This window comes from Monodon monoceros, unplaced genomic scaffold (genome assembly GCF_005190385.1).
Source record: "Monodon monoceros isolate NGI ecotype Baffin Bay Population unplaced genomic scaffold, NGI_Narwhal_1 Super_Scaffold_2, whole genome shotgun sequence".
NCBI classification, from domain to species: Eukaryota; Metazoa; Chordata; class Mammalia; order Artiodactyla; family Monodontidae; genus Monodon; species Monodon monoceros.
Window position 1 is genome coordinate 64,118,022 of NW_021703776.1, and position 23,635 is coordinate 64,141,656.

Below are 23,635 nucleotides of genomic sequence, written 5' to 3' on the forward strand. Positions count from 1 at the left end.
ATAATCCTTTGGTAGTGTCATGTTCTTAAGTTTTGCTTTGTTGTCTTTGTATCTGAAGTAGCAGTTGCTTCCTCTAGTCTTTACTAACTGCTTCAGCAGAGAACTAACTTCAATCATCCCTGCTAGAGATTCTGAGGCTTCCTCAGATCAGCTATGGGTAAGCCTGCTCCACACTTCTTGGCCTCTTATGGCAGAATCCTTAAGCTTGTATATCTTGAGTCTGCAATGCAAAAGGTTAGGTGCTGACAGCCTCCCTTCTGCTTTCCCAAGTGTGGGGCTAAAGCTCACATCTGTGGTCTCCCTTGGGCCTGCAGATTCAGTTGGGCTTTTTTTGCATGTTCACTAGCCATCTGCCAAAGCTTGCTCTTGATGCTATCAGGAGTGAGACAGGAAGCCACAGAGTTGGGGGTGTGTGTGGGTGAGGCACATGGAGCACTACTGGTTCCCATGGGCTGGTCAGGGAGACCCACAGGTAAGGTGTCCCCAGTGCCATGTGGGCTAGCTTCTTGATGGGACTGTGAGTTAGTAGGCTCTGTGACTCTTTAATGCCCTCCAAGAGTCCTATCTGCTATTCTCCTAGCACCTTCCCACCCCCTCATCATGCAGCTCAAGATTCAGTAGTCTGGATGAGGCAAGAGAGAAATGGGCCCCTTTGGTGGCTTCCCACATAGTTGGAGAAGCTGGGTACTCAGTCACTTGCATTTTCCCCTCCAGGAGAAATCATGGGCTGAGAAGGTCTCTCTTGGCCCTGAACTGTGCCACCTTGAGGGAAGGATAATGAGGATAAAATCAAACTGTTCCTCTTCAAAGCATCTAAACTCATTTATTGCTCCAAAAATGTGCTGAAAATTCTCCACTGGAAACCCAGACTTTCACAAAGGTGCTCTTGTCTGTGGGTGACTGTCTAAGATAGTACTTTCCAAGGGTTTCCACACTGCAGCCGAGAGGGCCTGGAGCTGGTTCGCAGGCCACTGCAGGGTCCAGGCCAGGACCTAGGTCTGTATGCCTATAAGCCAATGCATGGGCAGGAAAGATTCCTACCAGGTTGCCTGGTGATTCCTACAAAGTTGCTTGGTGTTGGATCCCCAAGCTCCCACCAGGTCATTTCTGTCTGTATCTGGATACCAAATTGCTGTGGGTGGAGGACACAAATGAGGGGAAGCTTTTTCAGCCATGCTGATGTCACTTCTGAAGCTGGTCATCTTTTGTTAGGATAACTGGATAGCTGGGAAGAAATGAATGCTCAGTAATCTCTTAGTGGTCAGATTTCTGCTCTTTGCTTCGTCCTCTTTCTTTAGGTACAATTCTTTTCAGTTCTGAAGGCTAGAAGTTCAAGATCAAGGTGTTGGAAAGCTTGATTTTTCCTGAGAACCATAAGGGAAGGATCTGTTCGGGGCCTCTCTCCTTGGCTTGCAGATGGCTGCCCTCTTGCTTCCTCTTCATGTGCTTTTCCCTCTGCATACTTGAAATTCCACATATTCTTAAAGCTAGCTAACAAACACTGGTATTTCTCATCCTGGCAGTTTCAAGATATTAATTCCTTTAGCCACTAGAATCAGAGTGAACAAAAATGAATGAAATCATAGCCAGCTGACAAGGCTTTCACAAGTGCCATAAAGGTTTGAATTCAAAGACCAAGACACTTAAAGTGCTGACTCCCTTGGGCATCTGCTGAAGGGCTCAAAGGATCTCCTCAGGGCCTGTGATGACCCAAGCAACTGTATTCTTGGTCTACTCCTTCCCCTAGGCTAAAGTTGCTCAGGTTCCAAACAAGCCTCGCAAAGAGTGGTAATAAAATACTGTAAATACTCACTACTTTGCAAGTGATCTTTGTCTCTGTGCTTCAAACACATGAACAGGCCCATTTATTATGGTTTACATTCTTTTGGTAACACTTTTTGGGTATGGTACTGGCAGTGCTGTAACCTGGGTGTGTGCCACTCTTCCTCACTGGACTGTGGAACATTTCTTGTCTTCATCAGAGGACCTCTGACACTCAGCACAGATTCTGCTCCTCAGTTGGTTCTGCATAAAAGTTTATTCAATAAACGAACAGGGTAGTAAATTAAGACAGAATTTTCCCTCTCTCCTTTTCCCTATGCCCCATGGGAGTATATGCTAATTAGGGGAACTAATTAGGGGAAAGGTAGAGTGTGGCAAATATATTTCTCTATAAATAAGAATACTAGAAGACAAACATGATTGATATTTTCAATAATTACAATAAAAAACCCAGAAATACCACAATAAAAATATAATTAGGTTTTAAAAGAAGTTTGCATGCATATATATCCAAATAGTTCATTTAAGAACCTCAGTGCTATTTATTTCTATTACAGCTAGACACAAAATGCTCAAAGACTGAAAATATAAAGAAATGAAGACTATGGATTTATGTTTGCAGACTATTTTACTTTGAAACTGTCTGGTGTGAAAACCTAACAAACAGTTTATTAGAATTTGTATTTGATACAACTATATGTTAGAATTTCAGTGGAAAAAATTGATGAAATCCTAATGGTCAATAGCCTATAGTAAATGACTATTCTAATCAAAACGAATATGATCTTCAACTATTCTCCTAAGTACTGCTGCTGTAATTTTCTATTTATAAAAACTTTCATTTTAGAGAAAACTGACCTTAATGCTATTTCAAGAAAAAGAATAAACATTAAATCTTCAATCTCAACTTTTAAAGCTTAGAGCTCTTTATTTCTGCTAATCTTAAACTACTTTTGGTTCATTGCTAACTTTTGAAATATCTTAATGTGATTTTAAGGTCTTTTTTTTTTGGTCTGGATAGTGCTCATATTTTTTGTCCTTATACCAAAGCAGTAAGGCAAGAAAGTGTTTCCTTTTTCAGATCACGTAATATCTATCCATTTTAAAATTCAGGGACTACAACCACTACAAACAATCCTACCAATAGGAAATTAAGGCTGCTGTGATTTTCCTTTATATTTAAACCATAACATAAGATTAGCAGTGTTATTGCCTACAAATGCTGAATTTATAATCATTTGACCTTAAGTCACAGGACATAAATATTGCCATTTCTGTCTGTACTTCAACTCCAGCTAATAAGACATTGTTTTCACAGTTACCTTTGATAAGTCTGAAGATGAAGTCAGAAAACACTACACAAAGCTAAAACTGGATGACTCTGCTACAAAGAAATAATGCTTGAGAGGACAAGAGTGGTCTTCTGGTGTCTGGTTAGTGTTGGTGCACTGTGCCCCCAGTGCAGGTCACACTCCAGCCAGCATGACACAGGTATGGGCACCTTCGGTACTCTAAAGGGCCTTGCCTGCTACTGCCAAAGGTGAAATGCGTGGCTTTGCAAGAACTACCAGGTGCCAATTAGAGTATATCATGTTTGTTGGAGGTTTGTTGAAGTATATCATTCTTTGAGGCGCCCTTCCAGATATGTGAAAGAGAAAAATCCCATAACCTTGTCTGCAAAAGAGTTTCTAAAATATGAATGTGAACCAGACTTTGCAGTATACATCTACCAGTGTTAGCACCATATTTAAGTCTGAATTGAGGTAAAGATAAACTCTCAGATAGACTTTGGGTAGAAATTACAGTAGCAATTTTGAATGGGGTGTTTACAGCAGTATTCTTTCTGATTAAGTTTGATAAACTACTTGATCCCAAGTATACCTATTATACCTATCCAAGTATATATTGAAATTGATAAATTACAAAGCTCTAGATATAAGCTTTTAGCAGGAGAAATGTAGTAAAACAGAACTCATATTCTTGAAATTCAAACTATGTCATTATTGGCTTGATGAAGTCAAAGATTTTGATAAAATACTGAGCCAGTATCACAAAGCCAGTTTATCAAATGACAATGCCTAGAAATTCTGTTTCTCAGAGTATATAGTCAAGCTTACTGTAGATGCTACCCAGTCAACATCCAGCTCCTACATGATATATCCCCTGCTCATTGCTCCATTTAATAAAAAAGGTAAGTAGCTTCTCTCTTCCCCAACTATTTTGATTTATGTAGAGAGACCTCTGAGACTTGGGAAGCAAAGACCCTAAAACTTGGTTAAAATTTTGAAGGTGTCCAGTATGTTTCAGCAGATGAAAACCAAATTTAGTTAAGGGATAACTGGACAAAATATGGTAATCTTCTACTTTAGTTCCTATAAGCTAATAAGGTGAAACAATAATGTGTAAAATAAAGAACTATGAAAACTTTTCAAATTGCTTTTCCCCTCCCTTTAACATTACTTAACATATAAGAAAATAAGAAATCTTAAATTTCTTATTTTCTAGCTTTTGGGAGCATAACACAGACTAATTTTTCAAAGGAGAATAATTACCATTATTTATTAAATAAAATATTACCTTGAAGTTTGAACAACACAGGAATTCCATCTCTAGTAAGAGCTGGTCTTGGTTCTCAGGCAGAAGTTTATCACTCAATTTGACCAAGATTCCTAAAAAACACCCATCAGCAGTATTTTCATCTGACTCTGTTGAGATTCAGATGAAAACAGGAGTAACTTTCCCCTGTAGCCTATAGAAACATTTTAGGGAAACAGTTTAAAGTTTGTTCTTAACCTAAATATTCAGCTGAATACTGCAGACCATTCTTCAGAAAACTCATGTAAACAGTCATTCTTCTTTTATAAATCTGCTGGTGCTAACTGCACCTAATTGGTAATATACATGGAGGTATAACTTAGCTATGTTTGCAAGAATGCTAATTAATATATAAGATCTTTCAGTTCCCTGTCAGTCAGTTCATTCACTTCCATGATCTTCTCTAAGTGTTCCATATATCGGCCATGGTCCTGCAGAAAGTGAGGGACCCTCATGTTTTCAGTAACTGCCAATCCTTTTAAGCGATCCACATCTTCATAAGAGACCTGAAAAAAGGAAGATGGGTTACTTTTTAAATGTGACTACCAGTTAAATTTTGAAGAGCAACTTCTTCCTTTGGTCTTAAGTGAAACTTTATGTAGACTGTTTCTGAAATTACTCCCTGATACCTGGAAAATGACAAAATTTACTGTGTTAAATAAGAACGTATTTATCTGCCCCTTCATACCATGACTATATATATATATTTTAACATCTTTATTGGAGTATAATTGCTTTACAATGGTGTTAGTTTCTGCTTTACAACAAAATGAATCAGTTATATATATACATATTTTCCCATATCTCTTCCCTCTTGCGTCTCCCTCCCTCCCACCCTCCCTCTCCCACCCCTCCAGGTGGTCACAAAGCACCGAGCTGATCTCCCTGTGCTATGCGGCTGCTTCCCACTAGCTATCTACCTTACGTTTGGTAGTGTATATATGTCCATGCCTCTCTCTCGCTTTGTCACAGCTTACCCTTCCCCATATCCTCAAGTCCATTCTCTAGTAGGTCTGTGTCTTTATTCCTGTCTTACCCCTAGGTTCTTCATGACATTTTTTTTCTTAAATTCCATATATATGTGTTAGCATTCGGTATTTGTCTTTTTCTGACTTACTTCACTCTGTATGACAGACTCTAGGTCTATCCACCTCATTACAAATAGCTCAATTTCGTTTCTTTTTATGGCTGAGTAATATTCCATTGTATATATGTGCCATATCTTCTTTATCCATTCATCCGATGATGGACACTTAGGTTGCTTCCATGTCCTGGCTATTGTAAATAGTGCTGAAATGAACATTGTGGTACCTGACTCTTGATGAATTATGGTTTTCTCAGGGTATATGCCCAGTAGTGGGATTGCTGGGTCATAGGGTAGTCCTATTTGTAGTTTTATAAGGGACCTCTGTACTGTTCTCCATAGTGGCTGTATCAATTTACATTACCACCAACAGTGCAAGAGGGTTCCCTTTTCTCCACACCCTCTCCAGCATTTATTGTTTCTAGATTTTTGGATGATGGCCATTCTGACTGGTGTGAGATGATATCTCATTGTAGTTTTGATTTGCATTTCTCTAATGATTAGTGATGTTGAGCATTCTTTCATGTGTTTGTTGGCAGTCTGTATATCTTCTTTGGAGAAATGACCATGACTATATTTTTAAAAATCTAGTCAGTATTTGATTTAACAATCTATCTTGGATCTACAGTTTGTCTAGAAATTGAACAACTAAACTTAATATATGTGTGTGAAAGACTGAACCTAAACAAATCTCCTGCCTAAATCTAAATATAAGAATTGGGACTTCTCTGGTGCTCCAGTGGGTAAGACTCCATGCTCCCAATGCAGGAAGCCCAGGTTCGATCCCTGGTTGGGGAACTAGATCCTGCATGCATGCTGCAACTAAGAAGCCCACATGCCACAATGAAGATCCCACGTGCTGCAACTAAGACCCAGTGCAGCCAAAATAAATAAATAAGTAAATAAATAAGTAAATAAATAAGAAAATAATTAGAATGTAAATACATTCTAAATTATTAAGTTAGGAAAATCAGCACAATTATACATTAAATTCCTTTTTCTATTTAATTGGAGAAATAAAATAATGTTTTGTGTTAAAAATATCAAAATAAAAGCAAGAGAATTTAAGTATTTTTAAAAATTTCACATCTCTTTCATTCACTTGAGTAAGAAGCCAGTCTTTCATAAATATTATATTAATTTATAGAACTTAAAGTTTCACCCCTAAACTTATCTTTCAACTTTTAAATTCCAAAACATAGCTGGCTTTAAGAACTATTATCTTCTGATCAACACTCTTCCTGATTCAGTAGGAAGGCTTTAAATAAATCATGTTCATATTAAGTTTTACTTATATTTCAGTTAAAATTGAGTATTATCACTAATGTAATAGGTTATAGGAAATAGGTTTGGTGTTGACATTGGCATGGTTTTGTAATTTATCTTAAACCACTCTAAGTTTATTATAAGGAGAGAATGAGTAAATATACTGATGTTGGGAAATAAGGTTCTCATTTTAAGAAAAGAGATACATATATGGAATGGGGAATGCCCTTATGATTTAAAACAAATATATGATATGCTCATTGACAAGGTCTAGAAGCATCAGCACTCGAGTAGTGATGTGCACACCTCGTGCTCAAGTCTTGTTTTCTAAATACCATTTCCCACTAAAAAGAATCAAGACTTCCTTAGAGAAACATCTAATCTCAGATTTGGGTAGGAAAAGTGTAAGGTGAGCCCAGAATATTTTACTTAGCTTAAAAACATGTAGACATGTTTTAAAAACCACAGGAGTAGCCATTGGAAGAGCTGAATAAAAAAGTGGAGGGAAATGTAACAGAATTCAAAGATCTCTATTTTGCTACCACCAGTGTAGTAACTGATTTGGGCAAAAATCATCAATTGATGTTAAAATCATTTCTGGAAAGGCTATTAGACAATGGTACATTTGAAGGTATCATCCCACAAATTACTTATTAATGGAGGAAAGGTACCATTATAATGGAGAGATCTGGCAGTAACTAACCCAGGTGATTATACACAGTATCACCAATACTGGGACAAAATATCTCTCTAATGTGATGCACTGAAAAATGCATGACTCACTTTAGTATTCTTGGCAAAAACGTTTAACCTAAAGCTAATTACAAGGAAACAATCTGATAGTCCAGATTCTAGGAATTCTCAAGGAAATTTTCTTGGATTCTTAAAAATGTCATAAAAAAAGACTACGGTGAGGGGGACTGTTATAAATTAAGAGATTAAAGATGATAAGCGAATGCAAGGCATAAATCTTGACTGGATCCTGGGTCATGAAAAAGAGCTACAAAGGACATTTTGGAGATGATCTGGGGAATATAAAATAGACTTTTTTTTAGATATTATATGGAATCAATGATAAATTTCTTTAGAAAACATATGGTCACGTCAGAATATCCTTATTCTTGGGAGCTACATACTGAAGTATGAAGGGGAGTAGAGTTATACCTGCAGCTTACTTTAAAATACTTTAGGAAAATATGCATATAAAAACTAATAATATATTCCCAAATTTCCTATTCCCTTCTTTATCTCTTATTGTCCACAAAGGAATATTGTAATTTGGTTCTGTGACAGAACCTCATTTCTTCCCTCCTGTTATCACATAAAGGAAAACTACTCCAACAATAAAATAAAAACAGTTTCAACTTGAGTCTTATTTAATCATGAAATGAGCTGGAGGAAGTGTTGACCTGGTACGTTTGCAGACTCTGTGCCATTGGTTTCACTCACCTTCCCCAGGGCCGTAAGTAGATGAAAGTCAATGGTCTCTCTATATCGGAGGATTTGCAGGATACCATCCAAGTATACCTGGTCTTTACTGAAACACCCTGGAGGAACCAGAACAGTGTTTACTTTCTGATGTTTAAAAAAATTATTAAGTAACTAAATACCAGCCCATTCACTTTATTGTAGGAGTCAGTCCTGTACTTAAAAAATAAATAGGGCAAATTAGAAATTTAACTATAATCATAACATAAAATGTAAGGTGTTGAGAAGTACCACAGTAACTACAGCCTAGTAGCTTCCCTTTAAGAATTCCTTCTCCCTGGCTCCCCACTCCCCATAATTAAAACAGCATTTTTCCCTAAAGCAACACAGAGCAGAAACTAACACAACATTGTAAAGCAATTATATTCCAATAAAGATGTTAAAAAAAATTATCCCATCCTCACCTCTACCATTTGATCATAAGCTTAACTTCCATGATTGACTGAAGGCATTTGGGTGGGGAGGGCTGGGAGAGGATAGTTGTAGAGTAGTTAAGTTTCAAAAGGGGCCAATGTGGAGACATGGGATTTCAGAAATTCCTGGGTTTTTTATAAGAAGTAATACCCTTTACCCCAATTAAGTTAACTGTAGGTGATTTTGATACTATTCCTCCCTATAAAAATGAGAATTAGAACTGGATTTTAAAGCATATGAAAAAATATGCAATAGACAGGAAAATTAGGAATAGCTCATGAGATCTGTGCTTAGATAAAAAATGGTATTCTTTTTACAAAGAAACCCTTTCTCCCATCATGACATAACTTATGTAAATTTAAAAAAATTTTGCTCTAGAATTAAATGGACTAGAATTCTACCAAATGGAGAGTCATACAATAAGAAATTATTGTTGATGAGTTCCCAAGACGGTGGACTAAGAGGGCCCTGAGCTCACCTCCTCTCACGGGCACACACCAAAATTACAATTATTTACAGAGCAACTGCGAGTGAGAAAGACTGGAACCTACCAGAAAAGATTTCTATAACTAAAGATATAAAGAAGGAACCACAACTAGATGGGTAGGAGGGGAGAAACTGCAGTATAGTCAAGACCCAGATCCTGAGGTGAGAGACCTACAAATGGGAAGATAATTGTAAGTATAGAGGTTCTCCAGAAGGAGCAAGAGGTAAGAGACCCACATCAAGCTCCCCAGCCCAGGGGTCCTGTGCTGGGAAGACGAGACCCCAGAATGTTTGGTTTTGAAGGTCAGAGGAACTTACTTTTGGGAGACCCAGAGGGCTGTGGAAAAGAAAGACCCCACTCTTAAAGGGTGCACACAAAATTTCACATGCTCTGGGACACAGGGAAGCAGCAGTAATTTGAACAGAGCCTGGGTCAGACCTACTGGTGATCTTGAAGAGTCTCCCAGAGAGGCAGGAGGCAAATGGAGCTCCCCTGGGGACACAGGCACTGGTGGCAACCATTTCTGGGAGTTAATTCTACCACATTGAAACGGGCGCTGCAAAGCACCATTTTGGAATCCTCCCTCTAGCTTACTAGGCATGGGACCCAGCCCCAGCCCTATACCCACTCACCAGCCTATAGGCACAAGTACTGGATCACCTCAGATCAAGCAATTAGCTGGGTGGAAATATAACCCCACCTACCAGTAGACAGACACCAGCCCCAGAACCACCACGGCATGCTATGCCAGGACCCAGCCCAGCCACCAGCAGTTGGCAGCAGTCCCAGGACTTGCTGGTCCTCAGCCCCAACCACCAGGGGGACAATAAAAGCTCTGAGACAACTTGGGCCCCTTAGACATTACCCCAGGATCAGGCCGCACTTACCAGTGGGCCAACACAACCTTTGGGACACCCCAGGCCCCATAGCCAGCTGTGTCAGGAAACAGCCAACCCACCAATGGTCCAAAACCAGTTCTGAGAATGTAGGCCCTGAAGCCAGAGGCCCCAGGACATGGCTCAGCTAGCCAATGGGCCTGCACTATCCCCATGACCCAGCTTTATCCACCAGTGGGCCTGACAGAGCCCCAGGATCTCCTGTATCCTGATGCTGCCCACCAGCGGGCAGACACCAGCCCCAGGATTCACCCAAGCCCTAGCTCTGTCTACCAGCAGGCCAACACAAGCTTTGGGACACCTCGGACCCCATACCCAACTGTGTCAGGATCCCTCCACCTCCTGCTCAGCAATCTGACGACAGCTCTGAAATTCCTGGGCCCTGTTGTCAGACTCTGGGACCCAGCTCTGCCTGCCACTAGTCCAACACTAACCCCGGAACCTGGCTTCACCCACCAGTGGTAGGGCAACAGCCCTGGAGTCTTATGGACCCTGATTCTGTCCACCAGTGAGCCAGCACTAGGCCTGGGGACCCTGATGTTTTGTAATCTGCTACCTTGTGACCAGGTCCCACTAACCAGCAGCATCTGCACAAGGCAGGTGCCTGGCAACCAACTGGGCTAGGGGCCAACCAAGCCTACCAGACCACCCACATAGCTCACCAAAACTGAAGGACCAATGCAGCCCTCTTAGGGGGAAACTATAGAGCATATAGCATGGGTGACGAGAGGGGAGTGCACAGTGGGATGCATAAGACATCTCCTACAGGAGACTACTTCTTCAAGGTACAGAAACATAACTAACCTACCACATACATAAAAATAGAAATAGCAACTTAGATAAAATGAGGCCACAAAGAAACATGTTCCAGACGAGGAAACAAGATAAAACCCCAGAAGAACAACTAAGTGAAGTGGAGATAGGCAAGAGTTCAGAGTAATGACTGTAAAGATGATGAAAGAACTTGGGAAAAGAATGGACGTACAGAGCAAGAAGTCAGAAGTTTTTAACAAAGAGTTAGAAAATATAAAGACCAACCAACCAGAGATGTAGAATATAACTGAAATGAAAAATACACTGGAAGGAATCAACATTAGACTAAATGATACAGAGGAACAGATCAGTGAGCTGAAGATAGAGTAACGGAAAGCACTGCTACTGAAAAGAAAAAAGAATGAAAAGAAATTAGTACAGTTTAAGAGCCCTGTAGGACAATATCAAGCACACTAATATTCACACTGTAGGGGTCCCACAAGGACGAGAGAGAGAGACTGAAAACATAACAGGTGAAAACTTCCCTAATCTGGGAAAGGAACTGTCACTCAAGGCCAGAAAGTACAGAGTCCCATACAGGATTAACCCAAAGAGAAACCAAGACACACTGTAATTAAAATAACAAACATTAAATATAAAGAGAATATTAAAAGCAGCAAGGAAAAAGCAACAAATAACATACAACAGAATTCCCATTAAGTTATTGGCTGATTTTTCAGCAGAAACTGAAGGCCAGCCAGAATGGAGTAGAAAGATATATTTAAAGTGATGAAAGGGAAAAAGCTACCACCAAGAATAATCTACCCAGGAAGGCTCTCATTCAGATTTGATGGAGAGATCAAAAGCTTTACAGATAAGCAAAAGCTAAGAGTCCAGCACCATCAAACCAACTTTACAACCAATGTTAAAGGAACTTCTCCTGATGAAAAATGCCACAACTAAAAACAAGAAAATTATAAAATCAAAATGATCAACAAAGGCAAACATACAGAAAATGTAGGAAATCATCCACACACAAAGCTAGTAGGGTGGTAAAAAGACAAAAGTAATAAAATAATCTATAACCACAATGAGCAGTTAAGGGATACACAAAACAATTAGATGTAAAATATGATATGAAAAACAGCAATCATGAAGGAAGGAGAGTACAAATGTAAGATTTTTAAAATGCATTTGAAATTAAGAGCTCAGCAACTTAAATCATACATACACACACACACACACACACACACAGACTGCTACATAAAAAGCTCACGGTAACCTCAAAACAAACACCTATAATAGATATACACACAAAAAAAGAAAAAAGAATCCAAACATAACACTAAAGATAGTTATCAAATCACAGGAGATGAGAACAAAAGAAGGGGGGAAAAGACCTATAAAAACAAACCCCAAACAATTAACAAAATGGCAGTAAGAACATACATCTCAATAATTACCTTAAATGTAAATGGACTAAATGCTCCAACCAAAAGATAGAGGGGCTGAGTGGATACAAAAACAAGAACCATATATACGCTCCTACAGAAGACTCACTTCAGATCTAGAGACACACACAGACTGAAAGTGAGAGAATGGAAAAAGGTATTCCATACAAATGGAAATCAAAAGAAAGCTGGAATAACAATACTCATATGAGACTAAACAGACTTTAAAATAAAGACTGTGGGGTGAAGTCAAGATGGTGGACTAGGAGGATGTGGAGTTTGCATCTCTGCATAACTAGGGCAACTGCCAGGCACTGGTAGGGGACCACGGACACCTAAGGGGATGGGAAGAACCCATGAGCAACTGGGTAGGACATGGGGAGGAGGAAGGGGGGAGGATAAGTGGAGGCGAGACAGACCAGTGCCCCTGTGGGGTGGCTGGGGGAGGCAAGGGGTTCCCATGCCCAGAGGGGCCCACCCATGGTTAGGGGATCAACAGGGACGGGGGAGACACTTGGGAGAGTGGATTATCAGAAGGGAACAGGGTCAGCATTTCCCCTGCCCACTAGGGTCCCAGGGAGGCCCAAGTGAGGTTCCCAGGCCTCATCCTCTGCCCTCCAAGACACCCTCCAACTGCGCTGGGCCTACACCCTGCCTCCACGCCCCCAACCATGACCTTACCTCTGAACCCACACTCCAAGGCCCCCCTCCAGATGTGCTGCCTTTCGCGGCTGAGCAGGTCCTGAGCCTAAGCCCCACCACCCCACACTGCCCCCCACAGCCAAGGCCTTTTCTAGCCTTTTTTTTTGGGTTGTGGTTTGGCTTTACCTTGTTGTTCTTTCATCTATATAGATATTTTTCTAATTTTATTTTATTCTTTATACCTTGTTATTGTTCTGCAACTTTTGGCTTGTGCCCCCAGCTTTCTTTTTCTGTTTTTTATTGGGGTGCTGTTTTACCTTGTTGCAGTTGTTTCACTTATATTTTAATTATTCCTGATATACTTTTTATTTTACTAACTGTATTTTACTTTTTATCCTGTTATTCTACTGCTCCGTTTCTTTCCCTTTCTTTTCTTGTGCCAAACCGAGCAGCTTGTGGGATATACTGGTTCCCAGGCTGGGGGTTGGGCCTGAGCTCCTGTGGTGGGAGCACTGAGTCCAAGCTGCTGTACTAACAGAGAACCTCAGACACCAGGGAATAATAACTGGAGTGAGGTCTTGCAGAGGTCCTCATCTCGGCACCAAGACACAGCTCTACCCAACTGCCTTCAACTTCCAGTGCTGCACATATCAGGCCAAACAACCAGTAAGACAGGAATACAGCCCTACGCATCAAAAAAAATGAGGCAACAAAAAAATATGTTACAGACGAAGGACCAAGGTAAAAACCTACAGGACCGAGAGGGCAGACAGCAGAAGCAAGAAGAACTACAATCCTGCATCCTGTGGAACAAAAACCACATTCACAGAAAGACAGACAAGATAAAAAGGCAGAGAGTTATGTATCAGATGAAGGAACAAGATAAAACCCCAGAAAACCTACTAAATGAAGTGGAGATAGGCAAACTTCCAGAAAAAGAAGCTTCCAGAATGAAAGTGAAGATGATCCAGGACCTTGGAAAAAGAGTGGAGGTAAAGATCAAGAACATGCAAGAAATGTTTAACAAAGACCTAGAAGAATTAAAGAACAAACAAACAGAGATGAACGATACAATAACTGAAATGAAGACTACACTAACAAGAATCAACAGCAGAATAACTGAGGCAGAAGAACGGATAAGTGACCTGGAAGACAGAATGGTGGAATTCACTGTTGCAGAAGAGAATAAAGAAAAGAAATGAAGACCTCTGGGACAACATTAAATGCAACAACATTCACATTATAGGGGTCCCAGAAGGAAAAGAGAGAAAGGACCAGAGAAAATATTTGAAGATTTTATAGTCGAAAACTTCCCTAACATGGGAAAGGAAATAGCCACCCAAGTCCAGAAAGCACAGAGAGTCCCATACAGGAGAAACCCAAGGAGAAACACACCAAGACACATAGTAATCAAATTGGAAAAAATTAAAGACAAACAAAAATTATTGAAAGCAGAAGGGAAAATTGACAAATAACATACAAGGGAACTCCCATAAGGTTAACAGCTCATTTCTCAGCAGAAACTCTACAAGCCAGAAGGAAGTGGCATGATATACTTAAAGTAATGAAAGGGAAGAAACTACAACCAAGATTACTTTACCTGGCAAGGATCTCATTCAGATTCGATGGAGAAATCAAAAGCTTTACAGACAAGCAAAAGCTAAGAGAATTCAGCACCACCAAACCAGTTCTACAACAAATGCTAAAGGAACTTCTCTAAGTGGGAAACACAAGAGAAGAAAAGGACCTAGAAAAACAAACCCAAAACAATTAAGAAAATGGTCATAAGAACATACATATAGATAATTACTTTAAATGTGAATGGATTAAATGGTCCAACCAAAAGACACAGGCTTGCTGGATGGATAGAAAGACAAGAACCATATATATGCTGTCTGCAACAGACCCACTTCAGACCTAAGGACACATACAGACTGAAAGTGAGGGGATGAAAAAAGATATTCCCTGCAAATGGAAATCAAAAGAAAGCTGGAGTAGCAATACTGATATCACTTATCTCACTTAAAGATAAAATAGACTTTAAAATAAAGAACATTACAAGAGACAAGGAAGAACACTACATAATGATCAAGGGATCAATCCAGGAAGAAGATATAACAATTATAAATATACATGCACCAAACATAGGAGCACCTCAATACATAAGGCAACTGCTAACAGCTATAAAAGAGGAAACTGACAATAACACAATAACAGTGGGGGACTTGAACACTTCATTTACATCAATGGACAGAGCATCCAAAATGAAAATAAATAAGGAAATAGAAGCTTTAAATGACACAACAGACCAGATAGAGTTAACTGATATTTATAGGACATTCCATCCAAAAACAGCAGATTACACTTTCTTCTCAAGTGTGCACGGAACATTCTCCAGGATAGATCACATCTTGGATCACAAATCAAACCTCAGTAAATTTAAGAAAATTGAAAGCATATCAAGTATCTTTTCTGACCACAATGCTATGAGATTAGAAATGAATTACAGAGAAAAAAACAGAAAAAACACAAAAACATGGAGGCTAAACAATATGTTACTAAATAACCAAGAGATCACTGAAGAAATCAAAGAGGAAATCAAAAAATACCTAGAGACAAATGACAATGAAAACACGACGATCCAAAACCTATGGGATGCAGCAAAAGCAGTTCTAAGAGGGAAGTTTATAACTATGCAAGCCTACCATAAGAAATAAGAAAAACCTCAAATTAACAATCTAACCTTACACCTAAAAGAACTAGAGAAGGAAGAACAAACAAAACCCAAAGTTAGCAGAAGAAATCATAATGATCAGAGCAGAAATAAATAAAATAGAAACAAAGAAAACAATAGCAAAGATCAATAAAACTAAAAGCTGGTTCTTTGAGAAAATAAACCAAAGTCAGACTAATTGATAAACCATTAGCCAGGCTCATCAAGAAAAAGAGGGAGAGGACTCAATAAAATTAGTAATGAAAAAGGAGAAGTTACAACAGACACCGCAGAAATACAAAGCATCCTAAGAGACTACTACAAGCAACCGTATGCCAATAAAACGGATAACCTGGAAGAAATGGACAAATTTTTAGAAAGGTATAAGCTTCCAAGACTGAACCAGGAAGAAGTAGAAAATATGAACAGACCAATCACAAGTAATGAAATTGAAACTGTGATCAAAAATCTTCCAACAAACAAAAGTCCAGGACCAGATGGCTTCACAGGTGAATTCTATCAAACATTTAGAGAAGAGCTAACACCCATCCTTCTCAAACTCTTCCAAAAAATTGCAGAGGAAGGAACACTCCCAAACTCATTGTATGAGGCCACCATCACCCTGATATCAAAACCAAAGATACTAAAAAAAAAGAAAATTACAGACTAATATCACTGATGAATATAGATTCAAAAATCCTCCACAAAATACTACCAAACAGAATCCAACAACAAATTAAAAGGATCATACACCATGATCAAGTTGGATTTATCCCAGGGATGCAAGGATTCTTCAGTATATGCAAATCAATAAATGTGATATACCATATTAACAAATTGAAGAAGAAAAACTATATGATCATCTCAACAGATGCAGAAAAAGCTTTTGACAAAATTCAACACCCATTTATGATAAAAACTCTCCATAAAGTGGGCATAGAGGGAACCTACCTCAATCAACATAATAAAGGCCATATATGACCAACCCACAGCCAACATCATTCTCAATGGTAAAAAACTGAGAGCATTTCCTCTAAGATCAGGAACAAGACAAGGATGTCTACTCTCAGCACTATTATTCAACATAGTTTTGGAAGTCCTAGCCACGGCAATCGGAGAAGAAAAAGAAATAAAAGGAATACAAATTGGAAAAGAAGAAGTAAAATTGTCACTGTTTGCAGATGACATGATACTATACATAGAGAATCCTAAAGATACCACCAGAAAACTACTAGAGCTAATCAATGAATTTGGTAAAGTTGAAGGATACAAAAGTAATGCACAGAAATCTCTTGCTTTCCTATACACTAATGATGCAAAATCTGAAAGAGAAATTAAGGAAACACTCCCATTTACCATTGCAGCAAAAAGAATAAAATACCTAGGAATAAACCTACCTAGGGAGACAAAAGACCTGTATGCAGAAAACTATAAGACACTGATGAAAGAAATTAAAGATGATACCAACAGATGAAGAGATATACCATGTTCATGGACTGGAAGAATCAACATTGTGAAAATGACTCTACTACCCAAAGCAATCTATAGATTCAATGCAATCCCTATCAAATTACCAATGGCATGTTTTACGGAACTAAAACAAAAAATCTTAAAATTTGTATGGAGACACAAAAGACCCTGAATAGCCAAAGCAGTCTTGAGGGAAGAAAACGGAGCTGGAGGAATCAGACTCCCTGACTTCAGACTATACTACAAAGCTACAGTAAGCAAGACAATATGGTACTGGCACAAAAACAGAAACATAGATCAATGGAACAAGATTGAAAGCCCAGAGATAACCCACGGACCTATGGTCAACTAATCTATGTCAAAGGAAGCAAGGATATACAATGGAGAAAAGACAGCCTTTTCAATAAGTGGTGCTGGGAAAACTGGACAGCTACATGTAAAAGAATGAAATTAGAACACTCGCTAACACCATACAGAAAAATACTCAAAATGGATTCAAGAACTAAATGGAAGACCGGACACTATAAAACTCTTAGGGGAAAACATAGGAAGAACACTCTTTGACATAAATCACAGCAAGATCTTTTTTGATCCACTTCCTAGAGAAATGGAAATAAAAACAAAAATAAACAAACCGGACCTAACGAAACTTCAAAGCAGTTGCACAGCAAAGGAAACCATAAACAAGACAAAAAGACAACCCTAGAATGGGAGAAAATATTTGCAAATGAAGCAACTGACAAAGGATTAATCTCCAAAATATATAAACAACTCATGCAGCTTAATATTAAAAAAACAAACAACCCAATCCAAAAATGGGCAGAAGCCCTAAATAGACATTTCTCCAAAGAAGACATTCAGATGGCAAAGAAGCACATGAAAACTGCTCAAGATCACTAATTATTAGAGAAATGCAAATCAAAACTACAATGAGGTATCACCTCACACCAGTTAGAATGGGCATCATGAGAAAATCTACAAACAACAAATGCTGGAGAGACTGTGGAGAAAAGGGAACCCTCTAGCACTGTTGCTGGGAATGTAAATTGATACAGCCACTACGAAGAACAGTATGGAGGTTTCTTTAAAAACTAAACACAGAATTACCATATGATCCAGCAATACCACTACTGGGCATATACCCAGAGAAAACCATAATTCAAATAGACACATGCACCCCAATGTTCACTGCAGCACTATTTACAATAGCCAGGTCATGGAAGCAACATAAATGCACATCGACAGACGAATGGATAAAGAAGATGTGGTACATATATACAATGGAATATTACTCAGCCATAAAAAGGAACGAAATTGGGTTATTTGTTGAGAGGTGGATGGATCTAGAGACTGTCATACAGAGTGAAGGAAGTCAGAAAGAGAAAAACAAATATCGTATATTAACGCATATATGTGGAAACTAGAAAAATCGTACAGATGAACCGGTTTGCAGGGCAGAAATTGAGACACAGATGTAGAGAACAAACGTATGGACACCAAGGGGGGAAAGCAGAGTGGGGGTGGTGTTGGTGGTGTGATGAATTGGGCGATTGGGATTGACATGTATACATTGATGTGTATAAAACTGATGACTAATAAGAACCTGCTGTGTAAAAAAAAAATAAAATTCAAAAAAAAATTCAAAAAAAAAAAAAAGACAACAATCCTACAAGACCAAATAAATGAAAAGGAAATAAGCAACCTACCTGAAAAAGAATTCAGAGTAATGATAGTAAAGATTATCCAAGGTCTCGGAAACAGAATGGAGGCATGGACTGAGAAAACAGAAGAAATGTTTAACAAAGACCTAGAAGAACTACAGAACAAAGAAACAGTGATGAACAACACAATAACTGAAATGAAAAATACACGGAAAGGAATCAATAGAATAACTGAGGCAGAAAAGCAAGTAAGTGAGCTAGAACATAGAATGGTAGAAGTAACTGCTGAGGAGCAGAATAAAGAAAAAAGAATGAAAGAATTGACAACAGTCTCAGAGACCTCCAGGACAACAATAATGCACCAACATTTGGGTTATAGGTGTCCAAGAAAAAGAAGAGAAAAAGAAAGGGTCTGAGAAAACATTTGAAGAGATTATAGTTGAAGACTTCCCTAACATGGAAAAGGAAATAGCCACCCAATTCCAGGAAGCGCAGAGTCCCATACAGGATAAACCCTAGGAAAAACACACCAAGACACATATTAATTAAACTAACAAAAATTAAATTTAAAGAAAAAATATTAAAAGGAGCAAGAGAAAAGCAAGAAATAACATACAAGGGAGCCCCATAAAGTTATCAGCTGATTTCTCAGCAGAAACTGTGCAGGTGATAAGGAAGTGGCATGATATATTTAAAGTGAAAAAAGGGAAGACCCTACAACCAAGAATACTCCAACCAGCAAGGCTCTCATTCAGATTCCAAAGAGAAATCAAAAGCTTTACAGATGGGATTTCCCTGGTGGTGCAGTGATTAAGAATCTGCCTGCCAATGCAGGGACACTGGTTCGATAACTGGTCTAAGAAGATCCCACATGCCATGGAGCAATTAAGCCCACATGCCACAACTACTGAAGCCCATGTGCCCTAGAGCCCATGTGCTGCAACTGCTGAGCTCACATGCCTCAACTACTGAAGGTCGTGTGCTCTAGGGCCCGCATGCTGCAACTACTGAGCCTGTGTGCTGCAACTACTGAAGCCCAGGCACCTAGAGCCCATGCTCCACAACAAGAGAAGGCACCGCAATGAGAAGCCCACACACCGCAATGAAGAGTAGCCCCCGCTGGCCCCAACTAGAGAAAGCCCGCGTGCAGCAATGAAGACCCAATGTAACCAAAAAAAAAAAAAGCTTTACAACCAACCAAAAGCTAAGAGAATTCAGCACCACCAGACCAGCTTTGCAACAAATGCTAAAGGAACTTATTTAGGCAGAAAAGATAAGACCAAAACTAGAAACAAACAAAAAAACCCCTAAAAGCTCAGCAGGAAAGGAAAGCATAGAGTAAAGGTATTAAATCATCCACACACAAACATGATATCAAAACAAGCAACTGTGAGAAGAGGAGAGTACAAATGCAGGATACTGGAAATGCATTTGAAATTAAAACACCAGCAACTTAAAACAATAGTTTTATATAGAAACTGCTACATCAACAACTCTTGGTAACTGCAAACTAAAAATCGACAATAGATACACACACACAAGAAAGAAAAAGGAATCCAAAAACACAACACTAACGTTAGTCATCAAATAACAAAGAAGAGAACAGAGAGGAAGGGAAGAAAAAAGGCTTACAAAAACAAACCCAAAACAATTAAGAAAATGGTAACATGAACACACATATTGATAACTACCTTAAACATAAATGGATTAAATGCTCCAACCAAAACACAAAGACTGGCTGAATAGATAGAAAAACAAGACCCATATATATGCTGTCTACGAGACCCACTTCAGACCTACGGAAACATACAGACTGAAAGTGAGGGAGCAGAAAAAGATACTCCATGCAAATGGAAATGAAAAGAAAGCTGGAGTAGCAACACTAATATCAGACAAATAGACTTTAAAATAAAGACTGTTTCAAGACACAAAGAACAACACTACATAATAATCAAGGAATCTATCCAAGAAAATAAAATAATTGTAAATACATATGCACCCAACATAGGAGCACCTCAATATATAAGGCAAATACTATCAGCCATAAAAGGAGAAATCAACAGTAAAATAATACTAGTGGGGGACTTTAACACCTCACTTGCATCAATGGACAGATCATCCAGACAGAAAAGCCACAAGAAAACAAAGGCCTTAAATGACAATTAAACCAGATGGATGTAATTTATATATATAAAGCATTCCATTTAAAAGCACCAGAATACATGTTCTTCCCAAGTGCACATGCAACATTTTCCAGGATAGATCACATGCTGGGTTGCAAAGCAAGCCTCAGTAAACTGAAGAAAACTGAAGTCATATCGAGCATCTTTTCCAACCACAAGACTATAAGATTAGAAATCAACTACAAGAAAAACACTGTAAAAACCACAAACACGTGGTGGCTAAACAGTATACTATTAAATGACCAATGGATCACTGAAGAAGTCAAAGAGGAAATCAAAAAATATCCTAGAGACAAAAGAAAACAAAAACACAACAATCTAAAACCTATGGGATGCAGGCAAAAGCTGTTTTAAGAGGAAAGTTTATAGCAATACAGTCCTACCTCAGGAGACAAGGAAAATCTCAAAGAGCATACTCTAACACCTAAACAACTACAGAAAGAAGAACAAACAAAGCCCAAAGTTAGTGGAAGAAACCATAAAGATCAGAGTGGACATAAAAAAATTATAGATGAAGAAAACAACAGAAAAGATCAAAGAAACTAAAACCTAGTTCTTTGAAAAGATAAAGGAAATTGATAAAACTTTATCCAAACTCATGAACAAAGAAAGGGAGAGAGCTCAAATCAATAAAATTAGAAATTAAAAAGAAGTTAAAACAGACACCACAGAAATACAAAGGATCACAGGAGACTACTACAAGCAACTACATGCCAATAAAATGGACAACCTGAAAGAAATGAACAAATTCTTAGAAAGGTACAATCTCCCAAGACCGGACCAGGAAGAAATACAAAATATGAACAGACGAATCACAAGTACTGAAACTGAAACTGTGATTAAAAAACTCCCAACACACACAGACACACACAAAAAATCTTTAAGGGCTTCCCTGGTGGCGCAGTGGTTGAGAGTCCGCCTGCCGATGCAGGGGACACGGGTTCGTGCCTCGGTCTGGGAAGATCCCACATGCCACGGAGCGGCTAGGCCCGTGAGCCACGGCCGCTGGGCCTGCGCGTCCGGAGCCTGTGCCCCGCAACGGGAGAGGCCACAACAGTGTGAGGCCCACATACCACAAAAACAAACAAACAAACAAAACTCCCAACAAACAAAAGTCCAGGGCAAGATGGCTTCACAGGTCAATTCTATCAAACATTTAGAGAAGAGTTAACACCTATCCTCAAACTATTCCAAAAACAAACTGCAGAGGAAGGAACACTCCCAAACTCCTTCTATAAGGCCACCATCACCCTGATACCAAAACCATACAAAGATACCACAAAAAAAGAAAATTACAGGCCAATATCACTGATGAACATAGATGCAAAAAATCCAATGAAATACTAGGAAACTGAATCCAACATACATTAAAAGAATCACACAGAAATTCCCTGGTGGGGCAGTGGTTGAGAATCCGCCTGCCAATGCAGGGGACACGGGTTTGAGCTCTGGTCTGGGAAGATCCCACATGCCTTGCAGCAACTAAGCCCGTGTGCCACAACTACTGAGCCCATGTGCCGCAACTACTGAGTCTTTGTGCCACAACTACTGAGCCTGCCCTCTAGAGCCTGCGAGCCACAACTACTGAGCCTGCATGCCACAACTACTGAAGCCCACGCACCTAGAGCCCATGCACCGCAACGAAGAGTAGACCCCACATGCTGCAACTAGAGAAAGCCTGCGCACAGCAACAAAGACCCAACAACAAAGACCCAGTGCAGCCAAAAATAAATAAATAAATTTATTAAAATAAAAAAGAATCATACAACATGATCAACTGGGATTTATCTCAGGGATGCAAGGATTTTTCAGTATCTGCAAATCAATCAGTGCATTACACCACATCAACAAACTGAAGAATGAAAACTACATGATCATCTCAAAAGATGCAGAAAAAGCTTTTGACGAAATTCAACACCCATTTATGATAAAAACAATCCAGAGAGTGGGCATAAAGGGAACCTACCTCAAAATAAAGGCCATATATGACAAGCCCACTGCCAACATCATTCTCAGTGGTAAAAACTGAAAGCATTTCCTCTAAGATCAGGAACAAGACAAGGATGTCCACTCTCACTACTTTTATACAACATAGTTTTGGAAGTCCCAGCCACGGCAATCAGAGAAGAAAAAAAATAACAGGAATCCAAATTGGAAAGGAAGAAATAAAACTGTCACTGTTTGCAGAAGAAATGATACTATACATAGAAAATCCTAAAGATGCTTCCAGAAAACTGCTGAAGTTCAGTGAACTAGGTTAGATTGCAGGATGAAACAATAAACACAAATCCTTTGCATTTCTATACACTAACAAGGAAAGATCTCAAAAAGAAATTAAGGAAACAATCCCATTTACCATTGCATAAAAAAAAAAAACCTAGAAATGAACCTACCTAAGGAGACAAAACACCAGTACTCTGAAAACTATTAGACACTGATGAAAGAAATCAAAGATGACACAAACAGATGGAAGGATAATATCATGCTCTTGCACTGGAAGAATCAATATTGTCAAAATGACTATACTACCCAAGGCAATCTACACATTCAATGCAATCCCTATCAAATTATGAATAACATTTTTCACAGAACTAGAACAAAAAAAATTTTTAATCTATATGAAAACACAAAACACCACGAATATCCAAAGTAATCTTAAGGGGGGGAAAAAGATGGACCTGGAGGAATCAGTCTCCCTGATTTTAGACTATACTACAAAGTTACAATCATCAAAACACTATGGTACAGGT

General features: G+C 38.9%; 1 protein-coding gene across 3 annotated transcripts in view; it reads right to left on the reverse strand.

The window, feature by feature from the left end:
- Positions 1 to 3,610: 3,610 nt before the first annotated feature.
- The window catches only part of KIAA0895 (KIAA0895 ortholog), a 50,173-nt gene continuing 30,148 nt past the window's right edge, over positions 3,611 to 23,635 (reverse strand). For all 3 annotated transcript variants that reach the window (XM_029232894.1, XM_029232895.1, XM_029232896.1), the window contains 2 exons: positions 8,177 to 8,274; positions 3,611 to 4,883 (listed from right to left, as the gene is read on the reverse strand). In XM_029232894.1, coding sequence (XP_029088727.1) covers positions 4,722 to 4,883; positions 8,177 to 8,274 — 260 coding nt within the window. In that variant the 3' untranslated portion in view covers positions 3,611 to 4,721. The remainder of the gene's footprint in view (positions 4,884 to 8,176; positions 8,275 to 23,635) is intronic.